The 25,972-nt window shown below is 46.3% G+C and overlaps 1 protein-coding gene across 5 annotated transcripts in view; it reads right to left on the bottom strand.

Moving 5' to 3' along the window:
• Window positions 1–25,972, bottom strand: part of FHAD1 (forkhead associated phosphopeptide binding domain 1) — a 164,560-nt gene that overhangs the window by 107,754 nt on the left and 30,834 nt on the right. For all 5 annotated transcript variants that reach the window (XM_055419258.2, XM_055419260.2, XM_088845339.1 and 2 more), the window contains exons 3-4: window positions 24,178–24,384; window positions 6,334–6,604 (exon numbers count right to left, since the gene is read on the bottom strand). In XM_055419258.2, the coding sequence (XP_055275233.2) occupies window positions 6,334–6,604; window positions 24,178–24,384 (478 nt within the window). The remainder of the gene's footprint in view (window positions 1–6,333; window positions 6,605–24,177; window positions 24,385–25,972) is intronic.

The raw sequence follows: 25,972 nt of genomic DNA, 5'->3' as shown, positions 1-25,972 counted from the left end.
GACCCAATGCTCTGGGCTTGAAAATCTCCTGCCTGTGCAGGTGGCAAATGACACGCAAGAAACAGACTCCAGGCAAAGATCAAATCAAGGGTGCTCTCAAGAAAACACAGTCTAAAGAAGACACTGAAGTGACTGTAAAAATCCTGTGTTAAGAACACAGACTCAGGGCAGTGTCCCAGAGGATGTTTGGTCTAGGCACCGGGCTTCTAAGAAGCTTAGGCAGTGTTGGCAGAAGCCCAAGGTGGAAGGGCTTGTGTCAAAAAAAACCTGTGAGCATGGGTTTTGCCCATTGTCACCCTGCTTATTTAACTTATATGCAGAGTACATCATAAGAAATGCAGGGATGGATGAAGCACAAGCTAGAATCAAGATTGCCGGGAGAAATATCAATAACCTCAGATATGCAGGTGACACCACCCTAATGGCAGAAAGCAAAGAGGAACTAAAGAGAATCTTGAAGAAGGTGAAAGAGCAGAGTGAAAAAGCTGGCTTAAAACTGAACATTCAAAAAAACGAAGATTGTGGCATATGGTTCCATCACTTCATGGCAAATAGATGGAGAAACAATGGAAACAGTGAGAGACTTTATTTTCTTAGCTCCAAAATCACTGCAGACGGTGACTGCAGCCATGAAATTAAAAGACACTTGCTCCTTGGAAGAAAAGCCATGACAAACCTAGATAATGTATAAAAAGCAGAGACATTACTTCACTGACAAAAGTCCATGTAGTCAAAGCTATGGTTTTTCCAGTAGTCATGTATGGATGTGAGAGTTAGACCATAAAGAAGGATGACCACTGAAGAACTGATGCTTTTGAACTACGGTGTTGCAGAAGACTCTTTAGAGTCCCTTGGACTGCAAAGAGATTAAACCAGTAAATGCTAAAGGAAATCAACCCTGAATTTTCATTGGAAGGACTGATGCTGAAGCTCCAATACTTTGGCCACCTGATGGGAAGAACCAACTCATTGGAAAAGACCCTGATGCTGGAAAAGATTGAAGAAAGGAGAAGAAGGGGACTACAAAGAATGAGATGATTGGATGGCATCACCAACTCAATGGACATGAGTTTGAGCAAGCTCCAGGAGATGAAGGACAGGGAAGACTGAAATGCTGCAGTTCACGGGGCTGCAAAGAGTTGAACACAACTGAGCGACTGAACAACAACATGGGTTTCACCTAATAGGATGAACCCAAATAAGAACTGGCAACGCAGACCGACAGAGACTCACAGAAGAAAAAGAAGCTTCTGGACTCACAAGCTTCTGCAGGCAGGAAGCGGACTCTAAAACTATGCAGCTGCAACCACGTGATACCTTCCATGGGAAAGGTAGGACAATTCATAGGGCAGAACTTAGAGACTGGAGGGCAGAACCAAAAGCCCTGGAATGTCATTTCTGGGCAAGAGCTGGACTGAGGCCCCATCAAGGAACTGCTAAGATTTTCCCAGCTGGATTTCAGAATTGCTTTGGGCCAGTGATGCCTGTGTGTTTCCTATCTTTCTCCCTTTTTAACTAGAGGAGGGTATGGAGCAGTTATGCTGTGTCTGTCCCACCATCGTATGTTAGGTATGTGAGGGACAGACATCTTGTTCATTGGTCTTCAGATTTCTGAAATAGTACTTGATGAACCGAACTTAAGGAACTACAGCCACGAGCCTCATCTGTGCCTGGACTTGGTTTAGATGAGATTCTGGAATTTGAGCTGATGCTGTAATGAGGTGAGATTGGGGGAGGGGCGCAGGAGAGGGTCAGAGGAGGGTGAATCACTGAGGACCAGAGGGCAGACTTCAGTAGCCAGCCTTCAAGATGAGTGCCGATAATCCTTGCCTCCTGGTCTTCAGCCCGTATGCAGTCTTCTCCCGTCCTGGAGAGGGACGCCCTGTGTAATCAATAGGATGCTGCAGCAGTGACAGTGACTCCTGAGGCTTAGTCACAAGAGATGTTGCAATTTCCACCTTGCTCTCCTGGATCACTTGCTCAGGAGGAGCCAGCTGCAGACTGATGCTCATGAGAACACTGGAACTGCTCTCTGGGGAGATCCCCATGGTGAGGAAGTGAGGCCTCCTGCTCACAGCTATGTGAGCACGCTATCTTAGACGTGGATCCTCCAGCCCCAGTCAAGCCTTCAGTTGATGCAGCCTTAAAAGGGACCTGAGCCACGGCCAACCTGCTAAGCTGCTCCCAGATTCCTGACCCACAGAAACCGTATATGATAACACGCTTGTTTCTTGCTTTAGGCTGCAAATTCTGGGGAGAATTTCTTCTGCGGTATTGATAACAAATACACATTACATGTTAATTTCACATGAAAGAGACAAAAAACACTGAATTCTAGTTAATGGTATATATGCTAAAATATTTAGGAGGAGGACTACAGATGTGTGCAGTTTATTTTGAAATGCATCATAAAATACATGGACTAATGAATGAATAAGGCTTCCCTGGTGGTTCAGTGGTAAAGAATCTGCTGGCAATGCAGAACACCCAGGTTCAAATCCTGGGATGGGAAGATACCCTGGAGAAGGAAATGGCAACCCACTCCAGTATTTTTGCCTGGGAAATCCCATGGACAGAGGAGCCTGGTGGGCTACCGTCCATGGAGACGCAAAGTGTCAGACACAACTTAGTGACTGAGCATGCAATAAATGAACAGAAGGATCGATAGACAGAAATGTAACAAAGAATACAGAAATATGTTAATAGTAGAATTAGGAGGGGAGCTGTTCTCTTTAAAATTCTTTTTACTTTGCTGTATGTTTGAAAATTTTCACATTAAAATGTTAGGGAGAACTGGCTGAGTAATTTCTTAACTTGGGTGGTAGGTAAATGAGTGTTCCTTAGAGGGTGATGATGTAAACTGTAGAGACAGGTTTCATATGCTCCTTAGTTTGTATGTTTCAGAATAATAACTATTATTTGCGTTCTGGAACATTTCATGCAAAACTGGGCACAGTAAAGGACAGAAATGGTATGGCTCTAACAGAAGCAGAAGACATTAAGAAGAGGTGGCAAGAACATACAGAAAAACTAACAAAAAACATCTTTATGACCCAGATAACCATGATAGTATGATCACTGGACTAGAGCCAGACATCCTGGAAAGTGAAGTCAAGTGGGCCTTAGGAAGTATCACTACAAGAAAAGCTAGTGGAGGTGATGGAATTCCAGTTGAGCTATTTCAAATCCTAAAAGATTATGCTGTGAAAGTGCGGCAGTCAACATGCCAGGAAATTTGGAAAACTCAGCAGTGGCCACAGGACTGGAAAAGGTCAGTCTTCATTCCAATCCCAAAGAAAGGCAATGCCAAAGAATGTTCGAACTATCACACAATTGCACTCATCTCACACACTAGCAAAGTAATGCTCAAAATTCTCCAAGCCAGGCTTCAACAGTACATGAACCAAGAACTTCCAGATGTTCAAGCTGGATTTAGAAAAGGCAGAGGAACCAGAGATCAAATTGTCAACATCCGTGGGATCATCAAAAAAGTGAGAGAGTTCCATAAAAACATCCACTTCTGCTTTACTGACTACACCAAAGTCTTTGACCGTGTATCACAACAAACTGTGGAAAATTCTTAAAGAGACGGGAATACCAGACCACCTTACCTGCCTCCTGAGAAATCTGTACGCAGGTCAAGAAGTAGAAGTTAGAAATGGACATGGAACAATGGACAGGTTCTAAATTGGGAAAAGAGTACATCAAGGCTGTATATTGTCACCCTGCTTATTTAACTTATATGCACAGTGAAAGTGAAAGTTGCTCAGTTGTGTCTGACTCTTTGTGACCCCATAGACTATACAGTCCATGGAATTCTCTAGACCAGAATACTGGAGTGGGTAGCTTTTCCCTTCTCCAGGGGATATTCCCAGTTCAGTTCAGTTCAGTCTCTCAGTCATGTCTGACTCTTCGCTACCACATGGATTGCAGCATGCCAGGCCTCCCTGTCCATCACCAACTCCTGGAGTTTACTCAAACTCATGTTCATTGAGTCAGTGATGCCATCCAACCATCTCATCCTCTGTCATCCCCTTCCCCCACCTTCAATCTTTCCCAGCATCAGGATATTTTCAAATGAGTCAGTTCTTTGCATCAGGTGGCCAAAGTATTGGAGTTCCAGCTTCAGCATCAGTCCTTCCAATGAATATTCAGGATTGATTTCCTTTAGGATGGACTGGTTGGATCTCCTTACTGTCCAAGGGACTCTCAAGAGTCTTCTCCAACACCACAGTTCAAAAGCATCAATTCTTTGGCACTCAACTTTCTTTATGGTCCAACTCTCACATCCATATATGACCACAGGAAAAACCATAGCCTTGACTAGATGGACCTTGGTTGGCAAAGTAATGTCTCTGCTTTTTAATATACTACCTAGGTTGGTCAAAACTTTTCTTCCAAGGAGCAAGCATCTTTTAATTTCATGGCTGCAGTCATCATCTACAGTGATTTTGGAGCCCCCAAAAATAAAGTCTGACACTGTTTCCACTGTACGCTAGGCTGGAAGAAGCACAAGCTGGAATCAAGATTGCTGGGAGAAATATCAATAACCTCAGATATACAGAGTACATCATGTGAAATACTGGGCTTGATGAAGCACAAGCTGAATCAAGATTGCCAGGAGAAACATTAATAACCTCAAATACTCAGATGACACCAACCTTATGGCAGAAAGTGAAGAAGAACTAAAGAGCCTCTTGATGAAAGGGAATGAGGAGAGTGAAAGGTTGGCTTGAAGCTCAACATTCAGAAAACTAAGATCATGGCATCTGGTCCCAGTGTTTCCATCCAGGGAACAATGGAAACATTGAGAGACTTTATTTTCTCCAAAATCACTGCAGATGGTGCCTGCAGCCATGAAATTAAAATACGCTTGGTCCTTGGAAGAAAAGCTGTGACCAACCTAGACAGCATATTAAAAAGTAGGGACATTACTTTGCTGGCAAAAGTGCATATTGTCAAAGCTATGGTTTTTCCAGCAGTCATGTATGGATGTGAAAGTTGGACTATAAAGAAAGCTGAGGGCTAAAGAATTGATGCTTTTGAACTGTGGTGTTGGAGAAGACTCTTGAGAGTCCCTTGCTCAGCAAGGAGATCAAACCAGTCAATCTGAAAGGAAATCAGTCCTGAATATACACTGGAAGGACAGATGCTGAAGCTGAAACTTCAATACTTATGGCTACCTGATGCGAAGAACTGACTCATTGGAAAAGACCCTGATGCTCTGAAAGATTGAGGGCAGGAGGAGAAAGGGACGACAGAGGATGAGATGGCTGGATGGCATTACCGACTTGATGCACGTGAGTTTGAGCAAACTCTGGGAGTTGGTGATGGACAGGGAGGCCTGGCGTGCTGCGGTCCATGGGGTGGCAAAGAGTCAGACACAACTGAGCAACTGAACTGAACTGACCTGTAACCAAGTGTGAACAATCCACTGAGATAACGTGCTACCTTCAGAGTGGCCTAATAACTATTACTTGAATGACCGAGTGAGGTGACCAGGTGAGTGGTCCTGATGGAGACCAAGGGAGGCTGTGGAGCCACTGAGAGATCTGGGGACTCAGAGGTGTCTGGGGCTGGGACCCGGAGGACAGAGAATTGGACCCTCTTGACAGCGGCCACAGAAGAAATGTGGGAATCATGCCAGGGACGAAGTCGACCGAGCTACTCTGCCAGTGAGGCTGGTGAGGCCGAGAGGATGGTGACAGACAGGAAGTCTCCTCCCCAAATGCCATGGAGCCTTCTGGGGCGGAGGAGGGGGAAACGAATCCCTGATGGCTTTGTGTCCCCAAAGTGACCAAGCTGCGAGTGACAGTTACTCGAGATAACCAGCCTTAAATTTCACCAAAAAGCATCAGGTGAGATTAGATTGAATGAATCACCTCTAGAGAAGTAATTTTTTCCATAAGCTTCTGTCTCCTCTAACTTGCAAAATGGTAATAAAATATTTAAATCCTCCGAAGGCAAGAGGGATTTCAGTTACCCATATTTCTGTCAAATCTATAAATATAGATTCTGATACATATTCATATATATTCATGTATATGTACACACACACACGCGCGCGTGCACACACACATTCATGGCAGAGGTACTGACTGATATGTGTGGATGGGCACAAAATCTGGAGGGATTTGTATCAAAAAGTCAACAGAGGGCAATCTGGACGGTAAGGATGAGTGAGGTCTTTCACTGTTTTCTGTTTATCCCAACTGTTTTTTTCACAATTGATAATGTTCCACTTTAGAATTGGAGAAATTAAGGAAAAACTGAGCCCCATCCTCCTGTCCATGAGCCCCTCCCCGAAGCCGCCACGGAAGCACCCCTGAGTACCTTGTTTGATGATGGGAACCCTGTGGGCAGTGCCGTCCACCATAAAGGAGAACATCTTCCCGCTGGCACTCATGGGCCGCTTGTGAGAGGCAGGCGGGACCACGGTGGGCCTGGGGAAGCCCTGGGACCAGCTCCTCTGCACTGGCACCGGCCGGACACCCGGGTGGAAGGGGACCTGCGGTGGCGAGGGTGACTGGTGCGGTTGCTGTGTGGCCCGAGATGGCTGTGGCCTGGGCCAAGGTGCTGGGCCCGTCGCCCATGGGAAGGAGACCTGCAGGGGCAGACAAGAGGGTCAGGGAGGTTACGAGCAGCTGGGGTGGTCTCCACCCTTCTGTCCCAGCGACGTGACTGCTGTCCTAGGTTTCATCATATAAGTCACTTCCTCCAGGAAGCCTTCCCAGACTCTCCCCAAGTCTGGGATGGTGATCCCCACATGGGCCACACTGCACATCCCTGCACCACCATTTGTTGGGTGCAGCCTTCATGCCAAACACCCTGCCAAGAGATCTGCATCCATTACCTCACTTAACACACCTAACACTGTGATGAGCCTGAGGCTGAGTAAGACCTAGTGACCTTCCCAAGATCGAAGATTTGGTAGTGAGCGGCTGAGCTGGTAGAATGCCATCTCTAAGACATAAGAGCATTTTGTCCATCTTGCTCAACACTGTATCCTCAGCATCTAGAATAAACCCTTGGCGCGTACAGAGTAGGCCCTCAAACATTGGCTGAGGACTTCCCTAGTGGCTCAGCCATTAAGAATCTGCTTGCCAACACAGGGGCCACGGGTTCAATCCCTGGTCTGGGAAGATCCCACATGCTGCAGGGCAACTAAGCCCGTGCTCCACAACTACTGAGCCCATGCTCTAGAGCTCTCGAACCACAACTAATGAAGCCTGTATGTCTAGAGTCCATGCCTTGCAACAACAGAAGCCACTGCAATAAGAAGCCCACACAAGGCAACTAGAGAGTAGCCCCCACGCACCATAACTAGAGAAAGCCCGCGGACAGCAATGAAGACGCAATGTAACCATAAATATTGTTCTAAAAAGTACTGGTTGAAAGAATGAATTAACAAATCTCCGAGATTCAAGCCCAGCTCTCCAGGACCCCATGGCCTGCTTTCTTTCCATACCACATCTGTCCCCCAAAGCCAGGAGCTCTGGGGTGGCAGGCACCCCGGCTGGCTCATTAGCCTGTGACCCTCAACACCCACCACACCCTATTCTTGGCAGATACTCCATAAATATCTATCAAGGGACCCCAGCAGAAGACGTTTGTAGCTACTTTCAACAGAGAGCACATCAAGATCTATCTAAACCGGGAGAAGCAAATGCTGAGAGAGGTGCTGACACCTGGCTTTGTCTTGGCTTGATGCTGTCGTGGCGGTTTCTCCCCTTGCCTAGTGGTTAAGACATGACGTCGTTGAGTGCTACCATTTATTGTACTTTACTCATCTTCCTAACAATAGGGGGAGGAGATCTCTTTATGCCCAGTTTACAAATGAGGCTTGGAGAGGTTAAGGCAGGGGTCCCCAACCTCCGGGATCTAATGCCTGTTGATCTGAGGTGGGGCTGATGTAATAATAATAGAAATAAAGTGCAGAATAAATGTAACTCACTTCAGTCATCCCAAAACCATCCCCCAGCCCACACCCCTGCCACCTGGGTCCATGGTAAAATTGTCTTCTATGGAACTGGTCCCTGGTGACCAAAAGGTTGGGGGACTGCTGGGTTAAGGAACTGAACAAGCTCAGGTGATGCTGGAGGGGGTGGTGGGATTGGGGTCTGATGAGCTCTCTCCCTCTCTGTTTCTCTCTCCTTTCTTATCACCCATCCCCACCCCTCTCCCTAGACTCTTGGAAGAAAAAAACCACACACTTTTCAAGTAAGAAGCTAAGTTTAAAGGTTTGCCGCCTGTGTGGGGTCACGTGTCTCTTTCCCCAGACAGGGACACATAATGAGAAACAGGACAGAAGGCTTCCGAAATAGGAGCACTGGCAGACAGAACTTCCTATAACTCCAGCTGGACTGTGTTCAAGAGGAAGTTTCTCCACTCGCTTGGGCTCCCAAATCAGTTTTGGAAAAGCTACAGGAAAAACCAGGAAAAGCTACAGCTTTTCCCAGCCAAGTCAAGAATCCGGTGAATTCCCCCAAAGGCTTTTTTTGGAGTCAGTGTGAGCAGTGTTCGAGGAAATTAAAACTCCAATTGTCGGAGCAATGGCCCAGCATTTTTTGGGGGGGGCTGCATCGGGCCTTTGCTGTGTCATGCGACATCTTTTGTTGTTGTTGCGAGTGGACCCTCTAGTTGTGGCGCGTGGGCTCTCTATGTGTGGCGCTCAGGCTTGGTTGCCCCGCAGCATGTGGAATCTTAGTTCCCTAAGTCTCCTGCATTGCAAGGTGAATTCTTAACCAGTGGACCACCAGGAAGTCCCTGCTCCAGCATTTATAATGACACTGGCCCTGGGATTCCTTGGTGGCTCGGAAGGTAAAGACTCCGTCTGCAATGTGGAAGATTCGGGTTCCATCACTGGGTTGGGAAGATACCCTGGAGAAGGGAATGACTCCCCACTCCAGTATTCTTGCCTGGAGAATTCTATGGACAGAGGAGGGTGGCCAGTTACAGTCCATGGGGTCACAGAGCTGGACAAGGCTGAGCGACTAACAGCCAGCCTCTGGGCCCCACTGAAACCTGTTTCAGGAATGGACTTGGTGGTGTTCCAGAACTCCGCTACCTTACATGTAGATTAAGATTTCTCTCCACTGTGGGCACCTCTGTCTCCGCCTAAGCTCTCTTCTTTTCTCTCCTTTGAGAAGCTGAGATGCCCTGCTCCTGCCTGTGTTGGCTTCCCCATCTAGCCTCTCCCTTCCTCTTCTCTGGGGCTGTCTCACCTCAATCATTCCTATCATTTTTCCCACTGATTTAATAAAGTTTTATCAAATGAATGCGCTGAAGGTGGGAAGGGGTAAATTCAAGTGTGTTTTATCCTCTGCTAGCTAGAAAACAAATCTAGAGACCACAGGTAGTGGTGGAAGAATTTCCTTTCATGCTGGGATGCTCAGGTAGACTTGCCTCCCTGCCCACTAACTGCCAGGGTGCTAAAAGGAGTGGTCATATCTCATGCCTCAAGTGAGAACAGGCCAGAATCCACTCGGCCCTTTGGAAATTTCAGGAGTCTCTCCCAGTCTGAGTCCATTGCTGTGGGTGGGGCTCAGCCATCAGCCAATCACACTCCTTGGTGCACTGATTGGTGCACGGGTGGGGCAAGTGATCCAATCAGAGCTAAGCAGACCCAAGAAAACTTGGCTGGACACCAGGCTCTGGAGTGCCCTGGTTGGACTTAAGAGTGCTGCCAGCATGAAGGAGTGGAGCCCAGACAGGGAGAGAGAGAAGTTGCTTTTTATTTTCAAAATTGTGGTAAGTAACCTATGTGTATGTGCCCAGACCCTCAGTTGTGTCTGACTCTTTGCAATCCCATGACTGTAACCTGTCTGGCTCCTCTGTTCATGGGATTTTCCAGGCAAGAACACTGGAGTGGGTTGCCATGCCCTCCTCCAGGGGATCATCCCAACCCAGTGATCGAACTCATATCTCTTATGTCTCCTGCACTGGCAGGAGGGTTATTTACCCCTCCAGTCCATCCTAAAGGAGATCAGTCCTGGGTGTTCATTGGAAGGACTGATGTTGAAGCTGAAACTCCAATACTTTGGCCACCTGATGTGAAGAGCTGGGAAAGATTGAAGGCAGGAGGAGAAGGGGACAACAGAGGATAAGATGGTTGGATGGCATCACCGACTCAATGGACATGGGTTTGGGTGGACTCTGGGAGTTGGTGGTAGACAGGGAGGCCTGGCATGCTGCGGTTCATGGGGTCGCAGAGTCGGACACAACTGAGCGACTGAACTGAACTGAACTGAGTGCCACCTGGGAAGCCCAAAACTTTTATGAATAGGTTTAATAATAGTGGTTTACATAGAGCTTGATTTTTTTGTTTGTTTTGCTGACTGCCTAGACTTAAGAAGGTAATGGGGAAAATCTTAACAGTGCAGATGATAAAAAAGCATGTTGTGTCTCAGCCATTATAAGTAGCACAAAAAATTGAGGGGCCATTCCTCTAGTACTTGAAAAGTACTATCTGATGCAGAAAAAAAAAAAAAAAAAGTCAGGTCACCGATGAATGTGTGAAGTTCCAGCGTCTTTCTTTTTTACTTGTATCACTCATAAAAGCAAATATATCCAAAATACCCCCAAATATCCACCAGTGCTCAGGTTAGGAACTTTCATTCATCAGTTACAACAAGAAATTGGCCATGGATACAAGAATTCAACGAAAGTCAATGAAAGCAATCTGTGAGACTCAGCTGGCGGTGTGGAATTTACAGGAAAGAGTACTGTATTTCTCGTTATTTGGAAAGAAGGTGCTACACATTCTTGATATCATTAAACCTTATGCTATACGTGCGCATCCTTCACATTTTTCAGAGAGCTGGTTGTTAAACATTCACTAGCCAGTTGCTATCTGTGCCAGGCACTCAGCTGAGTGTCACAGTAGGTGTTCACTGCCGACTGAGCTGAACAGTTGGCAAAAGTAGTGTAAGTAAAAAGGTCTTTGATTCTGGGGCTGGGACAGGGGAGGGGGGAATACCTGCTAAGCCTGGGGAATTTCGTACTAGCAGAGAGTAAAGAAGTGCCCAGAGCAAAAGTACGGGGAGATGCTTAAGGGCACAGCAACCAGCCTGAAAGAGCTCCCAGAGGCCGAGGCTGGAAGAATTTGAGCAACAAAACAGATAATGAGGGACATTCCTGCTGGTTGAGTGGTTAAGAATCTGCCTTCCAATGCAGAGGACACAGGTTCAATCCCTGGTCGGGAAACTGAGATCCCACATGCCATGGGGCAACTAAGTCCATGCACGGCAACAGGAGAAACCCTCACGCTTCAATGAAGACCCAGTGCAGGCAAATAAAAATAAAAAAGGAAAGGATTATGACCCAGAGTGTAAAATATACTAAGTCCATGCTGATATAGATATGAGAGTGAGTAAATACGTAAAACAGCGAGAAGAGACCATCTTCCTTACAGAAGAATCTAACACATGTAGATGTCGAGCTTGATTCCCACAGTCTGGAAGGGCCTGGGGGTGGGGTGACAGGTCAGAGGGAGGAGACACACTAACCACAGCATGGAGGAGCCATGGATCGCAAAAGACAGGATGGAGACTATAGAACAGAGTCACTAGATCTCAGAAGCTCGGGGAGGGGATATTTGGTGCTGGGGAAATGGCTTTTTGCTGATGCAGAAGCTGAAGCTCCAGTATTTTGGTCATCTGATGAACTCATTGGAAAAGTCCCTGATGCTGGGAAATATTGACGGCAGAAGGAGAAGAGTGTGTCAGAGGCTGAGATGGCTGGATGGCATCACCAATGCAAGGAACACGAACTTGGGCAAACTCTGGGAGATGGTGAGGGACAGGGAGGCCTGATGTGCTGCAGCCCATGGGGTCAAAAAAAGTTGGACATGACTGGGCAACTGAACAACAACAACAAGTGGCTTTTACCTCAACAGCTCCCAGGATGTCACCATAACTCAAAGTGGGGTAGTAATTCTATGTCTCCAAGAAAAAAGTAAATTATGTTGGGGATTTTCAATGTGAGAAATCAAGATGATACATTCAGAACACAGAACCACCAAGCTGTACATTACTTTTAGGTTATAGAACTTAAAAGAGGTCTTAGTACTTCCCTGAGGGGTCTAGTGGTTGAGAATCTGCCTGCCAGTGCAGGGGACATGGGTTCGATCCCTGATCCAGGAAGCTCCCACATGCCTCAGAGAAACTAAGCCTGTGGGCCACAACTACTGAGCCCGTGCTCTGCAACAAGAGAATCCACCGCAATGAGAAGCCCAAGCACTGCAACAAAGGGTAGTCCCTGCTGGCCGCAACTAGAGAAAGCCTGTGTGTAGCAACAAAGACTCAGTGCGGCCAAAAAACAAAAAGAATTAGGTCCCTTCGAGCTGTTATGGCAGAAAGTGAAGAGGAACTAAAAGGCCTCTTGATGAAAGTGAAAGAGGAGAGTGAAAATGTTGGCTTGAAGCTCAACATTCAGAAAACTAAGATCATGGCATCTGGTCCCATCACTTCATGAGAAATAGAGGGGGAAACAGTGGAAACAGTGTCAGACTTTATTTTTTTGGGCTCCAAAATCACTGCAGATGCTGACTGCAGCCATGAAATTAAAAGACGCTTACTCCTTGGAAGGAAAGTTATGACCAACCTTGATAGTATATTAAGAAGCAGAGACATTACTTTGCTAACAAAGGTCTGTCTAGTCAAGGCTATGGTTTTTCCCGTGGTCATGTATGGATGTGAGAGTTGGACTGTGAAGAAAGCTGATCGCTGAAGAATTGATGCTTTTGAACTGTGGTGCTGGAGAAGACTCTTGAGAGTCCCTTGGACTGCAAGGAGACCCAACCAGTCCATCCTAAAGGAGATCAGTCCTGGGTGTTCATTGGAAGGACTGATGTTGAAGCTGAAACTCCAATACTTTGGCCAACTCATGCGAAGAGTTGACTCACTGGAAAAGACTCTGATGCTGGGAGGGATTGGGGGCAGGAGGAGAAGGGGATGACAGAGAATGAGATGGCTGGATGGCATCACCAACTTGATGGAGGTGAGTTTGAGTGAACTCCGGGAGTTGGTGATGGACAGGGAGGCCTGGCATGCTGTGATTCATGGGGTCGCAAAGAGTCGGACACGACTGAGCGACTGAACTGAACTGAGCTGTTCAGAAAAGTCATTCATTTGGATTTGGGGGTTAAAGGAGGCCTGATCCATCTAATTTTCCCATTTTTTGGTAAATCTTCAGTCTTATAGTTCTTTCTTTCAAGTTCTAATCAGCTTCCTGGTTGGTTCATAAAATGGGAAATGGAATCTAACCAGAAAACAGCTGGGTGTTTGCAAATGGCTTTCATTACCCCTGGACTTGACCTCCTTCAATTCAGTCTTGCCCAACTGAGAGGCTGAATGCAAGAGTGAGTGACCGTTGACTAAGTAAAGAGAAGCAGCAGTGAGATTCAAGTTTGGTGAAGCAGGCTGTGCTCTGCCAGAGGCGCCGGGAGGCAGCCACGCTGACCCCCGGCTTCCTGGCTGAGTCTGGGTCCTGTCTCTCCAGGGTGCCAAGCCTTCCACCTGCGCTCCTGTCTCCACCCCACCCCCCAAGGTCATCCATAGACATCTGAGGATGACACAGTCCTCAAGAGTCCTCCTGTTTGAGTTTTTGCTGCAGACCCTGTGCCTGAAACCATCTGCAGCCCCCTGCCCTCCACTTCACTGGCCATGGGAAGTCACCTTTGACATGAAACAGGTGGTGGTCTCAGGATTTCTCATCCCATCAGCAGGTCTCCACAGGACCTGTAAGAGCACGGTGTAGATGAAATCCTATGAGGTCAGGTTGGAAACGACAAAGGTTGACTAGCAAGAGGTTTTGTTCTGAAGGGCACCGTGCTCTCTGGTCATTCCCTCTGCTGCCAGCTCCTCAACCCCAGGTACAGTAAAGCCACATCCTCCTCAAGGTTGGGCTCTAGTCAAGATCCAAGCCACACCGAGGGAGATGCTGGCTCTTCCTCTGGAGCGGCCAGTCTGGAGTGCGCTGGTGCTGATGGGGGCCACCTTCCTGCAGGTGGGGCGGCAAGGGTCTGCCAGAGACTGTGAAGCTGACAGAGCAGAGTCAGATTCTTGACCATCTCTTGGGCACCAGGGCCTGACACTGCAGCTTTTGGCTTTTTCAGTCACATGAGCTATTTTTTTTTCCCTAGGCTAGTTTAAGTTAGTTTTATGACACTTGCAACCAGTAAAATTTTCTGGACAATATGCTTACTGAGACTTTGGCATAAGCACCACTCTGTGCTCTGTGTACTATGAACACTAGGGTGAGACTCTACGGCACTCAGACTGAAAACTGTCGTAAGTCGTTTATTTGTCATGTTCAAATAAAATCCCACCAGTCTGTAATCATGCACCAAACTTAAACCTATAAAAGTAAAGCAGCAGCCCGGGAGAAGAATGATTTAAGACCAAGGAATCAATAATAAGACAAGTAGTAAGAAACTTTGAACAAACAAATATTTCTTCAGCTACAGCAGGCTTTGGACTATAAACCCCAAATTTCTTCTTCAGAAATTACCTAGGGAAGACATTCCACAGTTTTATTTGTTTATTTCTTTCTGACCTCACTACTTGGCTTTCAGGATCTTAGTTCCCAGACCAGGGATTGAACCCAGGCCACCAGAGTGAAAGTGCCGAGTCCTACCCACTGGCCTGCTAGAGAATTCCCAATATCCCACAGTTTTAAAAGAAAACTTTCCAGTTGAAGAAACAGGTAAAACTTACAATATGCATCTGTTATACATAATATACTAATATTTAGTATATTTATCAGATATATGTCAGTATAATTATACTATTACTATATATGCAAATACATGTATGTATGGATGTATATTTATTTGTATTTATTTATTTATGGCCATGCTGGGTCTTTGTTGCTGCACATGGGCTTTCTCTAGTTGCAGTGAGTGGGCTTCTCATCGTGGTGGCTTCTGGTGTTGCAGAGCACGGGCCCTGGAGCGGATGGGCTTCAGTAGTTGTGCTGCACAGGTTTAATTGCTGCAAGCAGGCTTTCTCCAGTTGCAGCGAGTGGGGGCTACTCTCTAGTTGCAGTGCTTTTCCTTGTAGCGACTTCTCTTGTTGCAGAGCATGGACTCTAGGTGCACAGGCTTCATTAGCTGTGGCTTGAGGACTCTAGAGCCCAGTGGGCTCAGTAGTTGTGGCACACGGGCTTAGTCGCCCTGAGGCATGTGGGATCTTCCTGGACCAAGGATCGAACCTGTGTCCCCAGCATTGGAAGGCAGATTCTTAACCACTGGACCACCAGGGAAGTCCTGTGTGTGTATATTTAGAACCATATAGTCCAGTTATCTTTTAAAGAGGTGATGAAAAGATTGCTCAAAATCTATTTTTTCAGCTCACCTAATTTTTTTGTTATTCCTCAGCAAACTAAGTAAGCAATTAACGAGCATAGTTGCCAGCACACAGTGGGGCTTAACCTGACTGAGTTCTTTCTCTCCAGCTCTCCCTCTGTTTTTAGTTCTTCTTTCAGAAACCAGTAAAAGAGACTGCACAGAAACCAAATAAAATAAAAGTGACCGTACAGCGTAGCGTTACATGCAGAGGCCAGTAAACATTTTCTGTAGAGCCAGACAGTAAATATTTCCAACTCTGTGTGCCATTTGGTGTCTTTCCAGTTTACGCTGCAGTTAGAGCAGACAACACAGGTAATACGGAAATAAAGGGGGCACCTGTGTTCCATTTGGCCCTGGGCTGGAGTTTGCCAACTTTTGGTTAAGGAACTCAGGATCTGGCATGAAACAGAATCTGGTCCAGCTTCCTCCTCTGCTCTTTACCATCTGTGTGACCCTGACGAGTCTGCTATTTGTGTGCCTCGCCTGTAAAATAGGCATGAGAACAGCTATTTCTTAGTCTGGTGAGAAGCAGGTGAGACGGAGCACATGGACTGCTTGGAGCACTTCCTGGTCTATAATAAACGCGCATCAAACATTTGCCATCAGGTATCATCATTGAAAAAGAAAGAGGGCAACTTAATTTGTCCAGGAGAGACGAGGAAATGAGGGTTCGGTCCCTGTGCCCGGAAGATCCCCTGGAGGAGGAAACGGCAACCCGCTCCAGTATTCTTGCCTGAAAAACCCTATGGATAGAGGAGCCTGGCTGGCTACAGTCCATGGGGTTGCAAAAGAGCCGGACATGACTAAGCACATATGCAGGATGTAGCAGCAATAGCCAAATAACCCTAGTGAAAAATTAGTGAAGCCAAACAAGGAAGCCGATAACTGAAAATGCATTTTCTTCTATTACCAGTGGCTTTTGCTTTTACACACATGATGAATCATTCCTTGTCAGGCATGTGAAATTGCAGGTTGAACTGGGAATCACAAGACCTTCCTTAACCAGTGGGCAGTGGAGGAGCTGCCTGGACTCACATGGCACCGTGACGCTTCATGCTATTAGAAAAAGCCTCCAAGGGACTCAGGAGAGCTAGCTTTTAATCCTGGCTCTGGATCTATATGACTGATACCTAACCTTGGGGAAGTCACTGAAACTCTCTGGGCCTCAGCTTATACAATGATAGGGGTGATCCCAGAGACCTCTACGAAAAAACTTAAGGGCGAAAGGGGATCTGTGATTAATGAGCAGCTCCTTGGCATAAAGTAAAAATAGAAGCTCAGAAAGGTAAAGTCAGTTGCAGTTAGCGTTTGAATTGGGTCCATCAAACCCCAAAGCCTTTGCTTTTGATCTTATTCTGCAGAGCTTCCTCATGAAAGCAGCGAGGAATAATGGCCGACAGAGGGCGCTCTTCCCACTAGACATGACGTCATGACATTGCCGGGACAGAAGACAGTATCCAGGAGCCACATGAGAGAGTCTAGTTGGACTGGGGACAGAGCAGAACAGGCTAAAGGGAAGGCCAGTCACGGGCAATGATGGGGTGGGAGCTCCTGCCAACGAGCCAACAACACCTTCATGGAACAACTCGACACATTATTTGGGGCACCTCGCTTCCTTTTTCATTCTGGCTATTTCCATCAGGGTTTGCCATACTTCAGAACAGAGAAAGACACGATTTATACATTTGGGTGATGAGGGTTTCCTTACTCAGCTGCTTTGAGAATACTGTCACTGTGACTAGAACAGCTTGTTTCTATACCTCCTTTCCCAGGGTTCAGGAAGCACAAAGAAAGGCAACTACCAACAAAACGCAGTACGGCAGGCACACCTGACTTTGTGACTTCGGTTTCCCACACCTGGTACTGAGACTGTATATTAATCAATGGTTGCTTCCGGGCACCGCAAACGGCCCTGCAGGCTATGTCCTGCACAACCCCAGGGGGCGCCACCTACATGGACTATACTGTGAATGGTGCCTGTGGAGTAATACTTTCACGAAAGAGCTATGATTTACAGAGCATGGTCCTAGGCATATGCTGGCTGCCAATGTACTTTGTCAAATGAGATTTTCTTTATAGTTTTTCATCTTCTATGTTATTCTATGGATAATTTATCTGCAAATATCTCTGTCTGCTAGTCGGGGGAGGGCTTGGGAGGTTTCCTGTCCAAAGGAACACTTACACAGGAAGCATCTTGGCTGCACCATGCTGTTTCGCTTGATTCTAACTAAAGTCGAGGGTGGGGACTTCCCTGGCGGTCCAGTGGTTAGGAGTCCGTGCGTCTAATGCAGGGATGCAAGTCTGATCCCCGGTCAGGAAACTATTATTAATAATAGGATCTTACATACCTGCCGTGCAGTGCAGCCAATAAATAAATAAAACCGAGGATTTTCATGTGTTTATCAGGTGCCAGACGCTGGACTCAACAATTTGCATACATTGCCCACCTAATACCACAGTTGCTCTGTGTGGTAGGAACTATATTACAGAAATGGAGACCAAGGCTTTGAGAGAATGACTTGGGTGTGTCCAGTATAAACGCCGGTACAAGAGCAGGGCTGGGATTGCTCTGGAGTCAGCCTGGCCTCGGGGCATGTGCCCTAACCACATGACAGCTGCAAACACGTCTGGACTCCTAACCCAACCCGCCCTCCTCCCCAAAGAAATGCTGCCACAGTCCTCTCCCTTAGTGACCATCACCACAGAGCCTGAAATAAATGTTCTCATTTGGGAACTCTTTGTCAGGAAAAGAACAGTTCCTATCACACTTAACCTGGGTGATATCAGGGCGGTCCTCCTGGGAAACTCAACCCTGGGAGTAAACACAGCACCCTCACCCGGGACCCACCAATCAGTGGGAAACAAGAACATCCAGGAAGCATGATGACTTCAAAGAATTTCTTAGAAAAACTAGACCTTAAAATATTTTCAAAATTGTATTTATTTCTGTTTGGCTGTGCTGGGTCTTCATTGCGGCACACGGGCTTTCTCTAGCTGCATTGTGTGGGGCTTCTCATTGCAGCGGCTTCTCTTACTGCAGAGCATGGTCTCTAGCGCTCCCAGGCTTCAGCAACTGTGGCTTGTGGGCTCAACAGTTGTGGCACGCAAGCTTAGCTGCCACTCAGCATGTGGAATCTTCCCGGACCAGGGATCAAACCCATGTCTACTGCATTGGCAGGCAGATTCTTAACCACTGGACCACGAGGCAAGTTCTGTATCTCAAAATATTTGATGAGAGATGCTCTTCAATACCTTTCCCTTTCCCCGCCTCTTTCTTTCTCTTCTTTTAAACAGTTCACAGGTCTGAGTTATCGGCAAGTGGAATTCATAGGAAAATGTTTATCAGTCCATAGGCCACCCTCAGGTAGGCCTTGTGAAGGACCCCTCCACGAATAACAGCTTACAGGATGCAAGCTTCTCAACCTGGGGACTCACCAGCAGAAAGCATTTTTGAGAAGATGAGATGGGGGGACAGTCCTGCAAAGTCACCTGGGCACAGTCAGGGAAACACCTGTGCAGGCAGTCACTGGAGGAATGAAGCAGGGCACAAGTGAGTGTAGAAATGAGAACTGAAAAAATTCACGTATAATTGAGTGACTGTGAAAGTATGCTTTGCTCTCTGTGATAACCAATTGAGGCGACTGCTCCAGCTAGCAACAGACTAAATGGTTTTCTCCCTTCCTTTCTCTGCAAGTGGGGGTAGTGTTTCATTTGTGCGGACTAGCTGGATGACCCTGTACTTCTGTTCTGAAGTATGGCAAAACTGATGGAAATAGCCAGAATGAAAAAGGAAGTGAGGGGCCCCAAATAATGTGTCAAGTTGTTCCATGAAGGTGTTGTTGGCTCGTTGGCAGGAGCCCATGATTGCCCATGACTGGCCTCCCCTTTAACCTGTCTGAGTTTTGGATTCCTTGTCTGTAAAATGGGGATCATGGGAGAACCCAAGTCATGGGTTGCTGTGAGCATGAAATAAGGGAAAACAGGTGGATTGCTTAGCACAGTGCTGTCCATGTCAGCGATTCCTCCTGCTGCCGTAATGGTTTCTCTTCTTACAAAGCATCTTCTTCCTTCTCATCTACTCAAGGTCAGAGAGTGTCATCACTGTTTCCCAGGCTGATATAACAAGCACCTCATAAAATAAAGTCCCCCTTCCATCTCTGTACACCCATGTTCATAACAGTCTTACTTGAAATGGCCAAAAGGTGGAAGCAAACGGCCATGGATGGACAGAACAACAAACAAAATGTGATGAATACCTACCATGAAACATTATTCAGCTGGAATGAACCTCGAGGACATCACACTAAGTGGAATACGATGGTCACAGGAGGAGAAATAAAGTAAGAGTCGAGCTATAGGAGGCGCCTAGACTAGTCAAACTCACAGACACAGAAAGACTGGGGGGATGGGAGGAAGGAGGAGGGAGTTTTTATTTGATGGGTGGAGAGTTTCAGTTTGGGAAGACGAAGAGCTCTGGAGGTGGATGGTGGTGATGGCTGCACAACAGTATGAATGTATTCATTGCTGCTGGACTGTACTCTTAAACAGGGTGAACATGGTATATGTTATATTTCACCACAATTCTGAAAATTAAAAAGCAAACTAAAAAATTAAGTGCCTCTGAGGTGTCCCGACATTTGGGGTGATAGAAAAGGATGAAAATGTTCTGAAAGCAGGTTGTGGTGATGGCTGCACATGTGAATGTACTAAAATTGAACTGGACACTTAAAATGGGTGAAGTTTATGTTATGTAAATTGTACTTCAGTGACACTGGACGCTGTTAAGCTAGAGGAGGAAATGGCAGCCCATTCCAGTATTCTTGCCTGGAGAATCCCATGGACAGAGGAGCCTGGCGGGCTACAGTCCATGGGGTCACAAAGAGTCAGATAAGACAGAGATTGAGCATGCACACACAAATCTATTAAAAGCAAGCAAACACACACACACATGCTGTGACCCAGAGGAAACCTCGGGGGATGAAGGATTTGTTCATTGTCTTGATTGTGGTGATGGTTCATAGGTGTACACATATGTCAAACCCCATCCAAGCACAGATTCAAATGTGCAGTTTATTGTATGTTAATTATATCTCAATAAAGCTGTGTTTTGAAAAGGCAGCACAGTATCCCCTATATAAACGAACTCCTTACGATTTATTAAACAATGCCCCCTTTTGATGAAGAATTAGGCTTCAAATTTTATGCCCCTATAAATGATATTTCAATAAATATCTTGGTGTGGGAAAAAAATGCAGATATCATTTGCTGCCTCCTTCTCCCTCTTTCCCACTTCCTCCCACTAAAGGCAAGCCAGAAAGTCAGAATTTCCCAGGGAGGGTGCCTGGGCACCTGTAATTTTACTGAGCATTCCTGAAAATTTCTTATAATTAGACATGTTAGGGAAATATTGACTCAAACTTCACAAACTTGGATTTTCAGACTCGGGGTCTGGAATCCCTTTTTCTTTGACCCCTAAACAACTCTATAAGTGTTCCATACAAATGATATTAAATTTGGGTTTCCCTACTGTTGGGGGTGAGCTTGAGTGAATACATATTCCCAGTCCCTACTCCCAGGGAGGATGTATATGGTTGCCAGATTTTGCATAAATAAATAAATGAATAAATACATAAATAAAATGTAGGGTGCCGGTCAAATCTGAGTTTCAGACAAACACCAGATAACTTCTTTTAGCATAAGTGGTTCCTTGCAATATCTGGGACACACATGTATAAAAAAACACCTGTTTTTTAACTGGGCATCCTATATTTTATCTGGGAACCCTAAGTATGTGTCCTCAGGCCTGGGCTGAGCCTCAGATCTGCACTGTGGGTCTGCTCCCCACATGGTTCTGATGAGGGGATCCTTAGAGCCCAAGTAGAGGATCCTTGATCAGATCAACATATCAGGGTCAGGAGCCCCTCCTCAAGGTGGCCAGAGGACCCCGGTGTATCTCACCAGAGAGCACATTTAATGCTGGTCCAAGGAGGAAAAGGAGGCTGAGTAGCGGTAGAAGAAAACTGCCCCAGATTTGCAAAGCCGAACATGATGGATGAGGTGTCACTGCCCCTGAAGCCCGAGGGACACTGCTGATCTCAGAGTGAGTATTTAGGGCTGCCTATGGGACCCACACCTTAGGATTCTGTCCGGAGTCTCTAAGCTTTGTTTATTTATATCTAATCTTGTCCCAGAAAGGATTTTACACTTAGGGGGTCTCAGTTCATGCAGCACTCTTGGTGGCGGGGGTGAGATGAACACACTGTCTCTCTGGGACACACATGACAGGTGTTTACTGTGTTATCCCAAGGACCGGGCACTGGGCTGGGAGTTTTACAGTTATAACCATCTCTTTCAGTCCCTGAGACAAGCCTGCAAAGACATTACTGCCATTGGCCCCATTTGTAGGTGAGGAAATAGAGGTTCTGAGGGATCCAGTGACTTGTGCAAGAGCACGCTGAGTGGACCAGTGGCCAGTGGGGTTCTGACCCAGGCCTGTGTTGTTAACCACCCTCCATCCTATCTCCCTACTGGGCTTTGATGGGCGAGTTTTCGGTTACGTTTTGATTAGCCAGGGGCCATACTTTAGGTCCTGATCCAGGAACGTTTCTGATCCAAGGTGTGAGGACAGTTACCAGGTGTGGAGTGTCTATTTCCACTAGACACTGATTTTGACTTTTTACACATAGAGACTGAAAGATGCTCGTGAGCGGTGAGTTACACTGGGATTCGCTGTCTCCAGAGGAGAGGAATTCAATCTGGGACCAGAGACAAGATTTGATCACTCGGAGCCTTTGTGTAGCAAAGTACATGTACACCCATGGCTGATTCACATCAATGTATGGTAAAAACCACCACAATATTGGTAAGTAATTAGCCTCCAATTAAAATAAATTAAACAAAAGTATAAAAGGGATAGAGAAAGCTTCTGAAACAGACATCAGAAGGGGGCAGAAAGAGTGCCCCCTTGCTAGTTGTTGGCAAGGCATTTTATACCTGTTGCTGCTGCTGCTGCTGCTAAGTCGCTCAGTCGTGCCTGACTCTTAGCAACCCCATGGACTACAGCCTACCAGACTCCTCCGTCCATGGGATCTTCCAGGCAAGAGTACTGGAGTGGGTTGCCATTGCCTGTTAGCAAACTGCTAATCAGATAAAAAAAAAAAACCTCAAGACTGAGAGAGTTGCACCAGGCCCCTCTCCTACAACATGCATTTTGAGACAGCATTGGAACAAGCAGAGTCATCTCTGGGCATTAAACAATTGACATGAATCTTGAAGAAAGGCAGATTCCAAAGAAAATACATAGTTTCATTAACATAGCTTAAGAAAAACATTCCCATAAGAAAAACACATTGGTTAGTTCAAGGCCTGAGAAAAGTTAAGTTCAGGCAGAACCAGGTGTCACCATGAAACACAGGATTAGAAGAAACCTCCTTTAACTTTATATCCTTGTTCAGTTGCTCAGGCTCAGTTGTGTCTGACTCTTTGTGACCCCATGGGCTGCAGCACGCCAGGCTTCCCTGTCCTTCACCATCTTTGAGAGCTTGCTCAAACTCATTTTCATTGTCGGTGATGCCATTCAACCATCTTTATCCTCTGTCATTCCCATCTCCTCCCGCCTTCAATCTTTCCCAGCATCCGGGTCTTTTCTAATGAGTCAGTTCTTCACATCAGATGGCCAAAGTATTGGAGTTTCAGCTTTAGCATCAGTCCTTCCCATGAATATTCAGGGTTGATTTCCTTTAGGATTGACTGGTGGAGAAGGCAATGGCAACCCACTCCAGTGTTCTTGCCTGGAGAATCCCAGGGATGGGGGAGCCTGGTGGGCTGCTGTCTATGGGGTCACACAGAGTCGGACACGACTGAAGTGACTTAGCAGCAGCAGCAGCAGGTTGGATCTCCTTGCAGTCTAAGGGACTTTCCAGAGTCTTCTCCAACACCACAGTTCAAAAGCATCAATTCTTTGGTACTCAGCCTTCTTTATGGTCCAACTCTCACATCCATACATGGCTACTGGAAAAACCATAGCTTTGACTAGATGGACCTTTGTCAACAAAGCAATGTCTCTGCTTTTGAATATGCTGTCTAGGTCTGTCATAGCTTTTCTTTCAAGGAGCAAGTGTCTTTTAATTTCATGGCTTCAGTCACCATCTGCAGTGACTTTAGAGCCCAAGAAAATAAAGTTTGTCACTGTTTCCATTGTTTCCCCAACTATTTGCCAGGACTTGATGGGACTGGATGCCATGATCTTAGTTTTTTGAATGTTGAGTTTTAATTTTGTAAAGAGAAGGAAAAAAACATCTGCCCCTTGCAGTTTATTTCCTCCTGAGACTTGGGGACCTCTGGCCTTCCTAATTAGGTTGTTAACCCTTTCGATACTCTCTTAATGCCCTGCACCATTGATAACACCCAGATCCAGGCATGCAAAGAACCCTGGCTGAGGTCTCAAAGCTAGGAAGTTGTAGAGCACTGATCTGACTAAAAATGAACCATCCATCTCTGCATCTTCAAAAGCACATACCTGCTTTCCATCTCTGCTTGCAAGTTTCAATTTTCAGGAAAATGCACTAGTTCTGGGCTGGTTGCTAGGCAACTCTTGCCTGTAACTCTGAGAAATTCCCAGTAGAGGGCATCGGGACTCGCTCCTCCCTGGGACCCACCCGATGGGTCTGACCTTCCCAGAATTGGGTCCTGTGGTTGCCAGGGTGTGTGTAGCTGAGGGCAAAGTGATGTGCTCTGGACCAGCTCCACCTTTGGCCGCATCTGAGCCCCAAGCTGCACGGAAGGTACCTCTGCCCCCCAACCCCTATCCCGCAGGGGCCTGGACTCACCGAGGCTGGGTTTTCGATGACCAGTTCGTAGGTCAGCCCTCCAGTCCCAAACCTCAGGAGGTCTCCTGGTAAGAGCTTCACAGCCACGTTCTGAATGTGGCACTCATTGACAAAGGTGCCGCTGCGGGAATTGAAGTCCTGGAGAACAAAGCTGCCCTCAGCCTCATTATATTCAATGAGCGCGTGATGGTTATCGATGTCTGCAGACTGAAACGGAGGAGGGGGTACAGTCAGAGCCAGGAAAATGGGAATAATGAGGGGGGCCTTAATACTTACTAGTGCTACTGACACTGGGTGCCTCAATGTGCTAATGGCTTCATCCAACTGCATGGTCACTGCAGTCCTCCTTTTAAGGAGGATGCTGAAGTTCAGAGAGGTTAAGTGACTTGCCTAAGGCCACACAGCAAGTGAACAGAGGGCCATGAACTTTGTCTGACACCAGACCCAGAATAGGTACCCAAGTTGTTGGACAGGGAGTCAGGCACCACAGAGAGGCAAGAGGGAACTTGAGGGAACTGGTCAGGGATTGGCCAGTCTGTATTTCTATGATCCCATGTGAATACACTTTGGGTTGTTCCAAATGGCAAGACAGAAGAAATGGCCCAACACAAACCAGCTGGCAAGTGACTCAACTATTTGCTGCAAGTGTTAAAGTTAAGGGGAGGTTTTATAATGATTGTTGTTTTCATTTGTTTGTTCTATTCATTTTTAGAATAACACGTTTTTCTTAACAATGCAGAAAATGAGAGCTAGAGAAAAACATAAAGAAGACATTAAAATCACTTAGACTCTTGTTCCCCAGAGGCAAGCACTGTCTGAACACAGTGATTCGCATCCTTCCAGTCTTTTTCCTATGTTTACAATCTTTCTATTTATTAAATTTTATTTTCTCATCTTTTCCTTTTTTTTAAATTTATATCCTACTAATTTATTTATTTTGGGCATGGCATATGGGATCTAGTTCCCCCACCAGGGATTGAACCTGCACCCCCTGCATTGGAAGATCAGAATCTTAACCATGGGACCACCAGGAAAATCCCACAATAGACTTTATAACTACTTTTTAAAAGCCTTGGTTTTTCCATGTGATTATTTCTAGTGCTTCTTAAAAGCTAATCAGAATTTACCTAACCAAAGATGATCTGGTTTTCAGTAGGGGCCCTGGTGTCACCACATTTCCCCCCAAAGAAAGGAATTTAGACAGTGAACTGGCAGTGGGGGCAGAGGGCTCCTATGCAATTTCACTTTAATAAGAAAAATGAGCAAAACCCAGCACCAAGGAGGAAATATCACATTCCAGCTGCCTGGGTGCTCTGGACTATGGGCTGCAGGGCATGTGTGAAGTTTTCTGTCTTTTCAGCACACTGCCTATGAGCCATCTACTCCAGCCTGAGACTTCGCAATTATTTTCCAAGTTAATTCTTCTCAGAGTACCTCACTAAACTTTCATAAAGAGTACTTGGACTTAGAAATCTATACTAACATCCCACTTATATTATATATACATCCCACATCTTCACAATAATCCAAAGGGGCACTGCCTCATTTAAACACTTCCCTGGTGGCTTAGACGGTAAAGAGTCCACCTGCAATGCGGGAGACATGGGTTCGACCCCAGGGTTGAGAAGATCCCCTGGAGGAGGGTATGGCATTCCACTCCAGTGTTCTTGCCTGGAGAATCCCCATGGACAAGAGGGGCCTGGTGGGTTACAGTCCGTGTGGTCACAAAGAGTTGGACATGACTAAGGACTGACAGATAGTTGATTTACAATGTTGTGTTAGTTTCTGGTGTATA

This window comes from Moschus berezovskii, chromosome 17 (assembly GCF_049115385.1).
Source record: "Moschus berezovskii isolate FMDL1 chromosome 17, NW_MosBer_1.0, whole genome shotgun sequence".
Taxonomy (NCBI): domain Eukaryota; kingdom Metazoa; phylum Chordata; class Mammalia; order Artiodactyla; family Moschidae; genus Moschus; species Moschus berezovskii.
This window is presented reverse-complemented; position numbering and strand designations above follow the sequence as displayed.